This window comes from Rhynchophorus ferrugineus, unplaced genomic scaffold (assembly GCF_030347505.1).
Source record: "Rhynchophorus ferrugineus isolate W39M unplaced genomic scaffold, kcgeb_rfMv2 rfM11, whole genome shotgun sequence".
In the NCBI taxonomy this organism is placed as follows: Eukaryota; Metazoa; Arthropoda; class Insecta; order Coleoptera; family Curculionidae; genus Rhynchophorus; species Rhynchophorus ferrugineus.
Genome location: NW_027472590.1, coordinates 8,936,204 through 8,951,310, shown reverse-complemented (window position 1 = coordinate 8,951,310; position 15,107 = coordinate 8,936,204). Strand labels below are relative to the sequence as shown.

General features: G+C 32.9%; 1 protein-coding gene across 1 annotated transcript in view; it reads right to left on the bottom strand.

Moving 5' to 3' along the window:
* LOC143205256 (uncharacterized) overlaps window positions 1-13,958 on the bottom strand; it is a 67,456-nt gene extending 53,498 nt beyond the window's left edge. The window contains exons 1-2 of the mRNA XM_076418440.1: window positions 13,824-13,958; window positions 5,573-5,633 (exon numbers count right to left, since the gene is read on the bottom strand). Coding sequence (XP_076274555.1) covers window positions 5,573-5,633; window positions 13,824-13,895 — 133 coding nt within the window. The 5' untranslated portion in view covers window positions 13,896-13,958. The remainder of the gene's footprint in view (window positions 1-5,572; window positions 5,634-13,823) is intronic.
* Window positions 13,959-15,107: the final 1,149 nt, after the last annotated feature.

Below are 15,107 nucleotides of genomic sequence, written 5' to 3'. Positions count from 1 at the left end.
TTACTAGTCTTTGCCGATTAACTTACACTTTGCCTCTATAGGGACTTATACCTACGTACTTATCTAGAAATACCTATTGGCCATTATTTAATTTCTAATAAAATAAGTCCGAAGGTCTCGGTGTAAGTAATTGTTCCTATATTAGTTGGGTTCGTTCACAATACATCTCTGGACTTTATTCTGACATACTCTTGTACATACATATTTCTTTGTATAATGGTGATATTACTACTAGCAAAAAATCCCCATAACTGAAATCCATAGATCCATATATGTTTTAATATCTGCTTGTAAAGCAGCAACTTGTTAGGTACGTTTCCCGTTATTGTAGTTCGTTTCTATTCTTTTCTATATGTTTTTCCAACGAAAATCTGCATCAGGATCCATCCCAAGGTACTTAGCATTGTTGTTGTATGAGATTGGATTAGTTGATGAATTAAATATGTACTGATATACTCTCGTTGGCATTTATTTTCCCTATCAGGATCCACTTATTTATATATTTACTTGCGAGTTAGAGTTACTTCTTCGGTTTGTAAATATTTTTAGAATTTATTTTGTGGAATTTCTGGTATTTTTACAGCTCGTTCACATATCAATAGTACGTAAAATTCGCAAGCTACCCTTTGGGGTACTTTAGTTGTTTATCATTGTATTTAATAATAAGACTGTTGTGTTCAATCCAAATATATTGTATCCATGTATTATGAGTGGATGATAAACCTTATATGAGTGTCAATTCAATGCTAACCTTCTCCAGCAGAAATTGCTCACAATCTTCAATGTCCACACGGTCGAATCTATTATAGACGAAGTCGTTTGAAGAAGTGATATTTTTACTCACTTCCAATCATCCGGAAATTTACCTTTAAACAACAAATTATTAAAGACAGGTAAGATATAACCTGGTTTAGCTTTAACGACAGACCTGATTTTACATGTATTCCAGTTGGAACTTTTGTGATTTTTTTTGAACACTAATTGAAAAGTTCAAAAACTTAAAACTAATTTCACAGTCGAATATTACATGGGATGGGTTGGATAAAGATGACAGGTCACTTCACTATACCTTTCAAATGAGTGAAAGTGCAAGAAGGCTTTTCATCATAATCTAGTATCCCTTTCCCCATATATCACAGACAGATTTCCATAGGTCGCTTTGGTCTACTTTTTAAGTTATCTCAGACAGTGTTGCCGTAGTTTTGAAATCTTCTCAGTCCTCCAATGCTGTGTTCTTACTAGTGGATATATTTTTGGTATATTTGACATATTTTTACTGGTGATAAAAAGTGCATCAATTACGACAATCCAAAGCAAAAACAATGATGTGGATCTCTGGAATTGTGAGGCATCCTTCAAAACTTTTGATAGCGACATATATATATATTGAATAGGTCACGTATTTCTACAAATAAAATTCACCTTGAATCGTTACGCAACGCTGTGAAGACTAGACGATTTTGTTTGGCTTTTATTAAAAAAAACACACTGAACATACCGGAAGAATTATGTGAAAATCTAATAAAAACAAGGCCGAACGTATAAATTCTTGTACCATTATTCGTTTTGGGTCGACGGATCATTTTTTACATCGATAATGATCTTAAAACGCTTCATATTCATCATCATAAACGGTGGACTTTTTTTCCTTCGCGATAGTTGTGTTAAGAGTTGTGATAAATGATATAGTTTTTGTATTTATTCCTGATACTACCAATTATTCCTGGTTCTTTTAATGGACAAGTGAGAAATTAGAGTTTTTAATTCTAACCATAGAAGAAAGTTTAATCGACACTGTCTCAATATTAATTGCATGCGACTTTAAACAAACTTAATTATTATTATCTCGACGGCAATGTTTTTGGTTTAAAAGATTAATTGACATTTCCTAAAAGATCAAACGTCGGACCGCTCGGAAAAATAGACTTTTATCTTAATCGTCGCCATAAATACATATAAACATCGTGTTTGTTTTAGTGCTCGTATATGATAGATTGCAAAAATGTAAACGGTAATTATACGGAATGTTGTATTCAGACCATTTTTGGTGTATCTCGTTAAAAGGACTTCAGTATTTTCTGGGATATGTTCGACGTTATCTTGGGCGTTTATTAATTATTTATTATGTGGCTTAATTGCTTTTATTCTTCGTTAAACTGGCGTTGCTTTTAACAGGTCAATTGAAAAGTCCCCGGCCTGACACATGGATGGCGCTACTATAATTAAATCCATATGTTTTTTAGTTAGCCCTAACCCTCAAAAGATGCGTGTATAAATTTGACAGCTGTCGGATCATTAGTTTGTGAATTATAGCATTTTGAGTGAAGCAACTTTTGTTATTGCGAAAAAATAGATAAAAAGGAATTTCGCGTGTTGATAAAATATTGCTTTTTGAAGGGAAAAAATACAGTTGAAACAAAAACTTGGCTTGATGCCGGGTTTCCGGACACTTCCCCAGCAAAATCAACTATCAAGGATTGGTATGCTAAATTTAGACGTGGTGAAATGAGCACCGAAGACGGAGAACGCAGTGGACGTTAAGTGGACCCAAAAGGGGTTGTTATCGACGAAAAAAACTCCACAAAATGATTTGGAATGACCGCAAATTGAAATTGCATTGAAATAGCAGACACTCTAAAGATATCAACTGAACGTCTACATCATATCATTCACTAATATTTGGGTATGAGAAAGCTCTGTGCAAAGTGGGTGCCGCGCGAGCTCACTCTTGACCAAAAACAACGACGAGTTGCTTTTGATGGAGATTACGTTGAAGATTAAAGCCAATTTTGGACAAAAAAACGCGTTTCGTTTGTTACGCCAGGGACTTATCAGCCCATGTATTATAATGGGGAAAAATTAAATGACGGATCTTTGTAGAAAATATTAAACAAGCCCTTGAATTTTAAACTAACATTTCAATTTGAACAAAGAAGTAAAGCTGAATATAGCTTGATGCAAAAGAGCCTTTTGCGTTTTTGATGCTTCTAATTTAACAAGATTATTACAAAATATATAGTATGATCGTTGAATATTCATATTTTGTTTTGCAAGTAACAAAAAATTATTCCAATGAATTGTGCTTAACTCCCGTTGATAGAAACTTGAGTTTGTAATTATTTCGTTTAACATAAATACATCTTATCGTTATTTTGACGAGTTTCATCAATTCAAACATTTCAATCACCTCCGTATACACCAGATAGGGTCCCTCTCATTTTTTTTCTTTATTCACCCATACAAAAACAATTTTTTTAAACATTTTAAGACTGTAAAACATTCGAGACCGCTCTCCTTACGTTCCCCAGTCTAAACAATATTAAGCAAACAATTAAAAGACGAAAAACAATCGATAATTGTCCGGCCCGTATCTGGGCCCGGGGCCACGAATTTCGATCGCTACGCTTAAAAGAAACCCAAGTCGAGTTTCTGACCCGTATAAATGCTCTTAAATAGGACCAAGCCATAAAAATGTCAGATAAATTAAGATAGAACGTGTCGCGAGCATTTCTGACTCAAGTGGTTCGATATTTTCTTGTGGCGTTATGGTCGCGAACGTTACTACTTGTTTCTGCTGCTGAACCACTGGCCAGTTTTAAATAAAAATGATTTTGGCGATGTTTTGGTTTAGCAACAACTTATTTAAAGTGCTTGCTTGCAGTTTAATGATGTTTTTGCTTTAAAAAGGTATTTGTTGAGAAATAAAGGTACAATATATGTGAGCATCCACCCTGTATCAGAACCAATAGTACTTACTTTCTTTTAATTCTACAAACCAGAATTTTGTAACATCTCAAATGATTATCTATCTTCATGTAATGGATAATAAATGTTGTTAATGTCTCTTTTCTAACAATGCTTTTGGAGTTAAGTGTTGGACAACTGGTCGAAATATGCGGTCTGATTTCATCAACTTGTTCTAGTAATCTTCAGTTATATCTTCTAATAATTGGTTGATTAATTCTTTACTCTTCTATCTTCCTCTTTTCTTAATTTTCGACTCTTCTCGACGACCATCTCGAATATCCCTTTTGATATGAGAGTTGAAGATGAGAACGTTGTGAAGTGATAGAAACTAACAGGATTATTTATGATTTATTCGAATGATTAACAATTTACAGTTGACAACACAGCTACTCGAAGGAGCCTGGAGAAAGAAGAGAACGTCGAGCATCTGTGTCGGGGTTTTTATAGGTCCAGTTCCATCCTTGGGTCCTTGATTGAGGGCGGGATGCTCACATGTATTAATCAAGATATTTTCACTCATTGCACCGATAATAGTTTAATTTGAAGTGCTACTTCACCAAGACAATGCACTGTGTCACAAGTCAGTGAAAACGATGGCAAAAATCCATGAATTGGGCTTCTAATTGCTTCCTCATCCACCGTATTCTCCAGATCTAGCCCCTAGCGACTATTTCCTGTTCTCAGATCTCAAAAGAATGCTCGCTGGAAGGAATTATGTTGAATAAAAAAAACTAATTTTGCCAAAAAAAAAGTGTTTTACTACGGTAGGCTGACTTTTCAATTGACCTGTTAATTATTATACTACTTTTCTATTTGTTAAATATTTTGCTTAAATTTAAGACACCCTATATATAAAAATATTAATTTTACTTAAGCCGAAATCACTTTCCTACCAATACAATGTACAGGCGAAATGACTGACTGACTGACAATCATAGAAAATTACATGACCAGATCTGGCGGTACGACATCAAAAGAGAAAGGCGTGTACGCTACAATGCAAATACGTAACTGCATATGTGTGTCGGCACATACTCAAGAGCAGCGCATTTAAATTGTCTTTTATTAAAATGAGCTCATACCAGCACGCGTCGGATCAGGCTGTTAACATCTACCCTTCATGAACAGGTGTGTAGCCTAATTGGCCTTTTACCGGCGTTTTTTTCTCTAGGAAGTAGTCATTCGACAGATCATACGCATCATCAGCATTCATAGGGCTTTTAGTCATTGATTATGTTCAATTCACCGGCTTGATATTGTTTCATCATTATATCTAAAACTTGATTCAAAATGTTGATTATTTATCACTACAAATAATATATTATTGTGTAGTAACAAAAATGAAACGGTATATAAAAATATTTTTAGTTTTATTTAATTTTACTAAAGTCGAAATTATTTATAACATTTTAGCAAGTTTTATGAACTTTAGTCATGATTATGTCGAAATAAAATTGGTATGCTCAATATATTTCATAAATTATATTCAGAAAAACTTAAAACTTTATGATTTATACTATTATTAATTTAATCTCGTATATATAATATATATATTACTCCATAAAGGTATGGATATTGTTCAGCTAAACTGCCTTTGGATAAAAATAAAGAAAGATAACTATTATTAAAATTACACTGTATACAAAAAAAAATTATTAACCTTATTTCACACTATAAAACTGAAAATTTGTTATTATTTGTTATATTTAATCATGATTTTATTTAAATTACAGTGGAATTTTCAAGAAGTTTGGTGCATTGCATAATTTACTTTTCTATCATTATATACAGAGACGAATCTTGATAAAATAATGTTTACTCTTACCCTTGATATACAGAAATAATTCAACAGCTAATATTGTAGAAGTATTGGCTAAATATCTCACCTGTAACAAAAATAAATTATGTTAATTTACATAAATTATGAAGTCTTAAATGTAATATTAGTTGACTTTTTAAGCACTTGTAGTTGTTAATCATGTTGTGCTAAATGCATCACGTTAGACAAAAAGCAAAACACATTAGAACCAAAATAAAACAACTATACTGGTTGGTCGGAAGATACTCTCAACTTGATCTAAAATCAAAGAGGTTGATCTATAATACAATTATAAAGCCAATTTGGACCTATGGGGTCAAATATGAGGTTGCACTAAAAATTCAAATCAACTAGTCATACAACGCTGTCAAAACAAGGTTTTTCGATTGATTACCAATGCCTATCGCTACGTAACCAACTAAGAACTGCACGATAACCTTGAAATTAAATGGATTTGCGAAGTTATCCAAGATTTCGCCTTGAAACACGAAAGAAGATTACTAAATCATACTAACGTGGAAGCAATACAACTGCTGGACAGCCAGGAGATTGAAGCGAACAAAACCATACGAACTTATATAAAGTGTATACATTTAGTGTAAACTATAACTTAGCTATACGTTAATAATTAATAAATAATTATAATTTTATAATTGAGGAATACATATTGATGTATTTTCTCGCACTCGTCTTGCTTGTTAATTAATCAATTTTAAGAAACCAACAATTGGTGGTGTAATCACAGAACAGGTGTGTCGGTCTTTTTTCAAAATAAAAGACAATTGACAAGAAAGTAGTAATGGTTTTGCTTCCTCTTATAAGTACATTTATAAAAAGGATAAATCCAATATCCGATATGTTTATTTAAACATTTATTGCAATTTTTTGTTTGTCAACTAAAGTTAGGATGTTTCCAAATTTTTAAACGGTATTGTACATGTCAAAACTCTATTATCAAGCATTTTTTTCATTATAGAACATTTTTCAACATTATAGAATATTAAGCAGGCAGTAATACATTATGTTGCTTGTATAATTCATTAAGAATGTCTGTATCTCAAAAGCTATCTGGAAACCAAGTTATTTTCCGATGAAATATTGAAATGCTTCTAAAAAAATTGGATAAGCTTAAACCAGAAGACAAGAAGATATTGTATTTACAAAAACAATCAACAAAACTATTAAAAAAAAAGTTAATCCACAATAAATCACAAACACCCATCTCGCCCACAAATAAACAGGAAGAAAAATTAAAGGAAATGGTATAAATTAATTTTACTCAAGAATGTTTAATACTAAGTGCACAAGAAAACAAATGCAAATACCCAAAAAAATCCAAACAAAAAAAGGAAGCATTTACATTCAAAAATAGTGCCTAATTATACTTGAAATGTTTCCCGGTCCTAACAATAAAGTACCCCTCCCTCCCGTACCCCCCTCCACCTTCACGGTGTTCGGAGAGGCCCCTCAACCGTCCGACGTGCCACTTACTTCAAACTCAACCGAACAAAAAAACAACAACAACGACGACGTTCAACAATATGATAATTTGTTAATTCTATTGTTGTTCCGCGTTAGTAATAATGGCTTTTAATTATTCAGATTCAGGTAAATGTCAGTTTGAAATTAATGCTGGAAAATAAAAATATTTACATATACGGCGTGCCTCGTAGAGCTGGGATACAATCGCAGAAAACTAAATAGGCTGTGCACTGACCTTGTTTATTACGTTGTCGTTCTTAATGACCTTAAAAACGGTCGTGTACGAGGTCCCGTAGATAACTTAACCGGAGGAGATATATCGATATTTTTTCTGCATCCCTAATGGAGCCCTTTCAGGTAAAACATCCTTTCATACACTCATGGGTAACACGAAGAGGTCTAATGGAACTTCCAGATATTGCTTTTAAAAGAATACAATTTTTAAGAGCATATAATAAAATCAAGGAAGACTTATTATTTCATTTTGTGTATTTAGATGAGACATGAATATTTCGGAATGAAACTAATATACCCAATGGTCACTCATGGCAAGATGATAATGTTAAGACAACAAAAGTTGATGATTGATGTGTTGAAATAACAGTAAATTAGGTGTTATAAGTCATAAGATTTATTAATAATTCATCACTACATAGTATAAAACAAAGTCGCCTTTTCTGTCCCTATATCCCTATGTGCGCTTAAATCTTTAAAACTACGCAACGGATTTTGATGCGGTTTTTTTCAATAGATAGAGTGATTCAAGAGGAAGGTTTATATGTATAATACATAATATACTAAGGCAACATTGCTAATTTTAGAGGTTTCTAACGTGATGTCGTAAATTAACCTATTTTTTAGGCTTATTTAGCAATTAGCAAAAACGCTGCCTAACCCTACGAGTTAGATCAAATTAATGTACTACAGTATTGTACACCATAAAAAGGTCTACAAAAAAGTCCGCGATGGTATATGTTTATCTTTTAGGGATAACCCACATTAACCATTTTTATTGTTTACTTTTTACGTGAGAAAATGGCTTATTTACGAAGCTATTTTAAGCAATACGACATTAATCCTTATCGAATTAAGTACCTTAAATACAGTGTGCAATTCATATAGATCAGTATGGTTCCTTACAGCATGTAAATTAAACAAATATTTTCGGAGACATTACAAATTTAAAATGTGCGTTTAAAAATGTGTAATGTAATAAAAATTGTATGAATTTAGATATTCCAAAGATAGCAGGAAATCTTCATAGTAAGTATAGGGGAAGAGGAATTGTTTTACTCCAAATTTAATGCGTGCAGGCCAAGGGCAGTAATGAATGAACCAAAAATACTGGATCGATTTTAATCATGTTTTCATTGAGTGACATAGGCATATATATTTTATGCCCGTGCAAAGTCGGAGCGGGCCGCTATGTTTTTATATACAACGTTCATATTTTTTCTGTAGTATATTTAATTTAGATCAGCATTGCACCCGTGCGAAGCCGGGGCGGGCCGCTATGTTTTTATATACAACGTTCATATTTTTTCTGTAGTGTATTTAATTTAGTATCAGCATTACACCCGTGCGAAGCCGGGGCGGGTCGCTAGTTTACAGATATATTGTTCTTTATACATTGACGAATAAATTGATAAACGTTAGAAGAGTGAACAAATGTTAGATATATTGGAAACTGACAACATGTAAGTTGGAAAAGAAAAACTTAGAAACAAATTAACAACTTTCTAAAACTAAAATCAACATTTGGGTAGTAGTAGCATAAAACAATTTAATGTTGAGGACACCAGAAGTCTGTAAAACTTAGGATTATTGAGAATATTCAGCTAATATTGATAATGTAATTAGATGTCTCAGACGGCAAAACGTTCTGGTCTTGCAAATGTTTGAACACTACTTCCATGGAAAACATAATAGTTGTAGTTGTTTATTAGGGGTTACGTAGGATTAAAGTTAATTGTTAGTTATATTACTAGCTTTAATAAATAAATAAAAAACAAGATAATAGAGACGCCATTCAATATATCTTGATCAATGAAGAATTCGTGTAAACACAGCGATATCTTAAACTCCTAGTATTTCATTAACTCGAATAAATGACTCATTACGAACACAATTAGTTTTCAGAAAAATAGTTTAAGGATCTGAACCGACTGTCGTAAAATATCAATCACTCGTTGTAATATCAAATGCGTGACAACGAAAAAAAAACAACGATTACCGAACAAATGTGCATACTGTGTATTTAGCGCGGCAATCGCCGATCACAATTCAACTCCAATCTCACGTTTGCAACAATAAAAAATGCGCAAAACAACACAGTCGATGATTCAATGACGGAACGAGCTAGAAAACAATTACTGAAAAACCTTCGGGTTCGGATTCTAGCCACGATTTTTTCATAAATCTTGAAAAAACAGGACGATACAAAGGAGGTTGGAATTGGAAATCGTTCGGTCCGAGCGGAGGAAGGAGGAAGCACATTCAAAACGCCATACATAAACACACAGAAATCGACGGGTTTAGTTTCAAGGTCGCCGATCATCTTCATTATTTGCAAATGAGGCCTCTCGTTGCCCCAGGCCCAGTACAACTTTGTGGAATCTATTTTGTGGAAGATAATTTTTTATAAAGGGTTTCTTATGTTATAGACGTAGAGAAATAGAGATTTAACTTTATAGGAAATTTTGGGGATATGTTTCGCGACTTCCAACATCTAGATGTCGTTGTTTTTAACTTATTATTTGTTTTAATCGCTATGATATGAGCCGCGACAGGTTCCCAAATTGAACCAATTCACTTCGTCTTGTTTCGGGCGCCGTTTTCAGTGTGCCTAATCTAAGGAGCAGTGCATCTAGATTCTTATAACATTTAGAGATTAAGTTATTAGTTCATTAGTATTTATAAGACGGTAGTACAATAAATAAAGTGAATTTTCGATGTAGAAAGTGTTTTGTACCCGGATGCACAGATAGTAAATGTAATGTTAAAAATCCCAAACTGACTAGATTAACTATCAAAGAAATTTATAATCGTTATAGCGTGTTTTGTTGTTGTAAGTTGAGGTACGTTTATTCATATAAAATATCATATTTATTTTTAATTATAGAAATTAATCACTTTCCGAAAGAAGCTACACAAACGGCCCTACATTTTCATTCCTGGATCAATTATTTGATAATTGAAACTCTACTAAAATAATAACCGCACACACTAGGAATTTTGGTGAAAAGTGATATGTTAAAGTCAATTAAAAATTTAAATAATCACCTTGAGGGGTCTAATTTCATTAAAGAAAAAAGAGTATAATATATTGGCTTAAGGCTACTTAATCAATTTGGATTTTTTTTTGTATATTACGGTTCATGGACTGAAGAATATACATCCTTCGGCTAGTATGTTTGGCTCATTGGCCTCTAGGAAATTGTGAAAAGGATTAATTCCATACTAACTGGAGAGGGATGTATTACCAGTTGAGAAATTGCAACTTCACTTTATACCTTCAATAGCAGATGTTCCTATATGAACAAACGAGACAAGGCAATATAATATCACATGCCCCAGAAAGTTGTTTTATTATGTCAGTAGTTCTTTGAGATATCTTTTCTATATTATCTCATGATATTGTCACGTCGATAATATAACATATTTTGTGTCAAACATCTTTAAAAAATGTAAATTTAAAGCCTTTTGATTGTACACTATTTAATGATCTTCCAAATACAATGTCAAAAATAATATGCACCATATACTTTTGAATAAGACAGGTAAACAAAATTTTAACACAGAAAGACTCAAAGTGTGCTTTCAGTATAAGAAAACAAAAAGCCCAAAACTCTAATAGATCCTATTAAATTGATGGCCCTGAACAAATATAAAAAAGGGAAAAAACTGAAGAGATAATTTTGATTTGTTCCAAAGTTCTTTGTTTATATTTTCACAGTTTTACAAATTATATTTAAGAAACTAAATTGTTTTTTATTTAAATTTTATTGGTCAATTAAACGTGACGTCAGGGCGGTCACGTGCCAAACTTTATCAAAGAGCCAATCAAATGTCTTCACAGCAAAATATTTTCTTATTGAATTAACCAACCAAATTACTTGAATGGCCGATTTGACCCCATCTAGATGTTGGGCAAAGCGAATGTTTTCTCCAGAGCCCCCTATTGAAGTGTCTCTCTATTACTCTATGGTCATGAACACTCCGCGACAAAACTTTAGCACACTAAGATACAGCTCCTGGCTACTTACAGGTTACATTCAACATCGAGTTTAAAAATTTTAAAAACTGATCAATATTTTTAATATTTAAAAGTTTCAAAGGTTTTTGCAACATTTTAGCGTCCTAAGTACATCTATAAAAACAACAAAGATAAAATGTATGTAAAATATTCTGTAAAGTACTGATAAGTCAATCATAAAATATTTCGAACGAGTAAACAACAATATTTACGAATCCTTGAATGAAAATCGTTATCAATAGATTACAATATATCTATACTTCTTTTTTTTTTCGTATAACTTAGAAAGTATTTCAACTATACTAGCATATAACAAATAATAAAACTCCCATATCTTGAAGAAATGAAGACAACATTAAATGACCAAAAGCTATATTTTAAAGAAAGGCCACAACATATGAAGTATTTTAACACTTTTACAATATAATAGCTTCAGAAACATAAAGATATCTGGGTACATGAGATTATCAGCTAGTGGCAGAATACTACAGGTCTGTAAAAAAAGATTGTTCACAGAAATAAATATTTGTAAATGATCTTTCTCGAGTTATCGCATAAGTTTAACGATTTTTCTCCTTTACAAAATCTACGTACATTAATTAAACACTAAAAAAACACCTTTAAAAATTATTTTCAATAAAAAAATTGATATGCATAAATATACTGGGCATAATATAAAAATAAACATTAAAAAAAAACTTAAAACGATATTCCAAAATCATTCATAGTATCGTGAGTGTTGGCATAACAGTATTCGAAATGCCTCTTAAATCAAGGGCAACAAAACCATTGTTAACTAATGTAATCAATAAAACTAAACCTATCGATAGATTAACTCATTATCGTTTAAATTTATTTTAAGATAAAGAAGTAATTAATTAATTTTTGTTGTTAAAAATATTTTATTATTCTCTTTTTAGTGTTAGATATTTACTCATTAAATTAGGCAATTATTTTATTATTACATTGGGTAGACCAAGGAAACATACAGTATGGGGAAAAATAGGAATAAAGAAACGATGATTGAAAATAAGGAACATTGGGGTCCGCTGCCTAGTCTTGGTGATTAGACAACACTTCCAATAAAACTAGAACAAAAAAAGTTGCTGCCCTGTTGGGAATCGAAACCGCGACGTCCGCGTGTGAGCTCAACGTTCTAACCATTACACCATAGAAACAATTGCTTATAAGGTTTTCACGATGTATCATATTATATGGTTCTGTCGGATCATTAGTTTGTGAATTATAGAATTTTGAGTTAAACAATTTTTGTTATTGCAAAAAAAGGAATAAAAAGGAATTTCGCGTGTTGATAAAATATTGCTTTTTGCAGGTAAAAAATACAGTTGAAGCAAAAACTTGACTTTATGCCGAGTTTCCGAACACTGCCCCAGGAAAATTAACCATCAAGTATTGGTATGCTAAGTTTAGACGTGGTGAAATGAGCACCGAAGACGGGGAACGCAGTGGACTCCCAAAAGAAATTACCGACGAAAATATTTAAAAGATCCACAAAATGATTTTGAATGACCGTAAATTAAAATTGAATGAAATAACAGATACTCTAAAGATATCAATTGAACGTCTACATCATATCATTCATGAATATTTGCGTATGAGAAAGCTTTGTGCAAAGTGGGTGCCACGCGAGCTCACTTTTGACCAAAAACAATAACGACTTGATGATTCGGAACAGTGTTCAATCGACAATCATCCGAGTGGACTGCACACTATGAACCCGCTCCAAAGCGTGGGAAAACGCAACAGTCGGCTTTCAAGGTTATGGCGTCTGTATTTTGGGATGCGCGTGGAATAATTTTCATTGACTACCTTGAAAAAAGAAGGACCATCAACAGCGATTATTACCTAGCGTTATTGGACCGTTTGAAGGACGAAATCGTCGAAAAACGGCCGCATTTGAAGAAAAAGAAAGTGCTGCTTCACCAAGACAATGCAATGTGTCACAAGTCAGTGAAAACGATGGCAAAAATCCATGAATTGAGCTTCGAATAGCTTCCTCATTAAAGAATGCTCGCTGGGAAGAAAATTTCGTCAAATGAAGAGGTGATCGCCGCAACTGAGGCCTATTTTGAAGCAAAGGACAAATCGTACTACAAAAATGATACCGAAAAGTTGGAGGGTCACTATAATCAGTGTATGACCATTGAAGGGAATTATGTTAAATAAAAAACTAATTTTGCCAAGAAATACGTTTTACTCTGGTAGGCCGGGGACTTTTCAATTGATCTGTTACGTACTCGCTTTGTAATTTTTAATTTTATCAAATAGTATATAATTTAGAATTTGTAAACATTATGAACACAACTGACCAGAAAAATCAACACAAAGTATTAGTCTAAAAACATATAACCTTTATTTGTCATTGAAAATTACGAAGGTTCTATAACAGTATTAAAGAACTTCCAAACACACTTTGGAAAAACACAAGAGTGGCTGAAGACATGGCGTATTAAAGTAAATTAAATAAAATCTAGCCATGTAACATTTACTCTTACTTACCACCAGTGAATATTTTTGGTCACATGAAATCCAACTACAGGATATTGCTAGCAAGTCTAACCTAGTCATCATTCAACGGTTCCAAAACAAAGTATTGTGTGCGATTGTCGATACTCCCAAGGAAATAATATAATGCGATATCCTCCAAGGACCTATACCCTATGTAATTCAAAATGTTTGCGTTAAGTACTTTAAAAGAGTGTTAGCGCAGTCAGGCCTTTTCGATAATGAGCTAAGGTGCGAAATGATAGTGAAGTGCGTAGACTAAAACGTTTAATAACATCCGATGTGATTATAGACATATATAGACTTTAGAATAAGACTAAATAATTAAGATAATATTTTACACATGAAATGTTTTAATGAAGTGATTTTCTACATGTCGTGCATATAATATAATCATACGAAATGCTCATTGCCTACTGGGCAGATTGTTGATCCACTAAGAGTAATAAATTTAATTACAAATCAATAAACTTCCTGAAGCATCCAATGACTATACTGTCGATATCAAAACACGATATTTCGAAAGAATATCAACGATAAACCGTTAATAATCGCCCTGTATATCGACTAATCGCCTTACACCATTAACCTTTCGAGCAGGCCGATTGTTATTCATTACCAGTTGTTTTCAGCAATAAAAAAAATCGTAGCCGGAGTTCTAATATCTACATCTGAACGTAATTCAATGAACAGACCGTATATTGTCGGCGGAGTTTTTTCTCTCGTTCTCTGGCGCATTAATTTTTCTATTTCCACCCACAACACGCGGTCCACACGAACGTTCATTTTCATTAATGTAGCTGACGATACGGGTTCGCGATTGGACTCGGTCGGGCGGGCTCGGTCTAGTTAACGAGGGACGCTGTATATGCTACTCCGTTTCCCCAACGAAAACCTTGAATTTTTTTATTTCGCAACACCGACATTCTACAATGTGGGGCAAAAGTCCCGCTACCATTTTGATTGCCTATAACTTTACTCAAAGAAAGGATAAGTAAGTTTGGTTTTCATAAAAAGTTTATTTGGTCTTTACATTTTTTTTTCGTTATGATTGAAAAATTATATCGGCTAAATGGTTACCGCTATTCGCTATACAATTTTTAGCTCTTTTTAAGGCATTATTCATGACATCCTGCAACATCTGACGCTGAATTTCTTCAGTATCGTGAGGAATATTGTCTTTAAGATCTTGTTCACTGTAGTCCAATATGTAGTGTCATATTTTATTCCGAATCTCTTAATTTCGTCTATTACAGTTGGAATCCGAAGGTCTCGAAT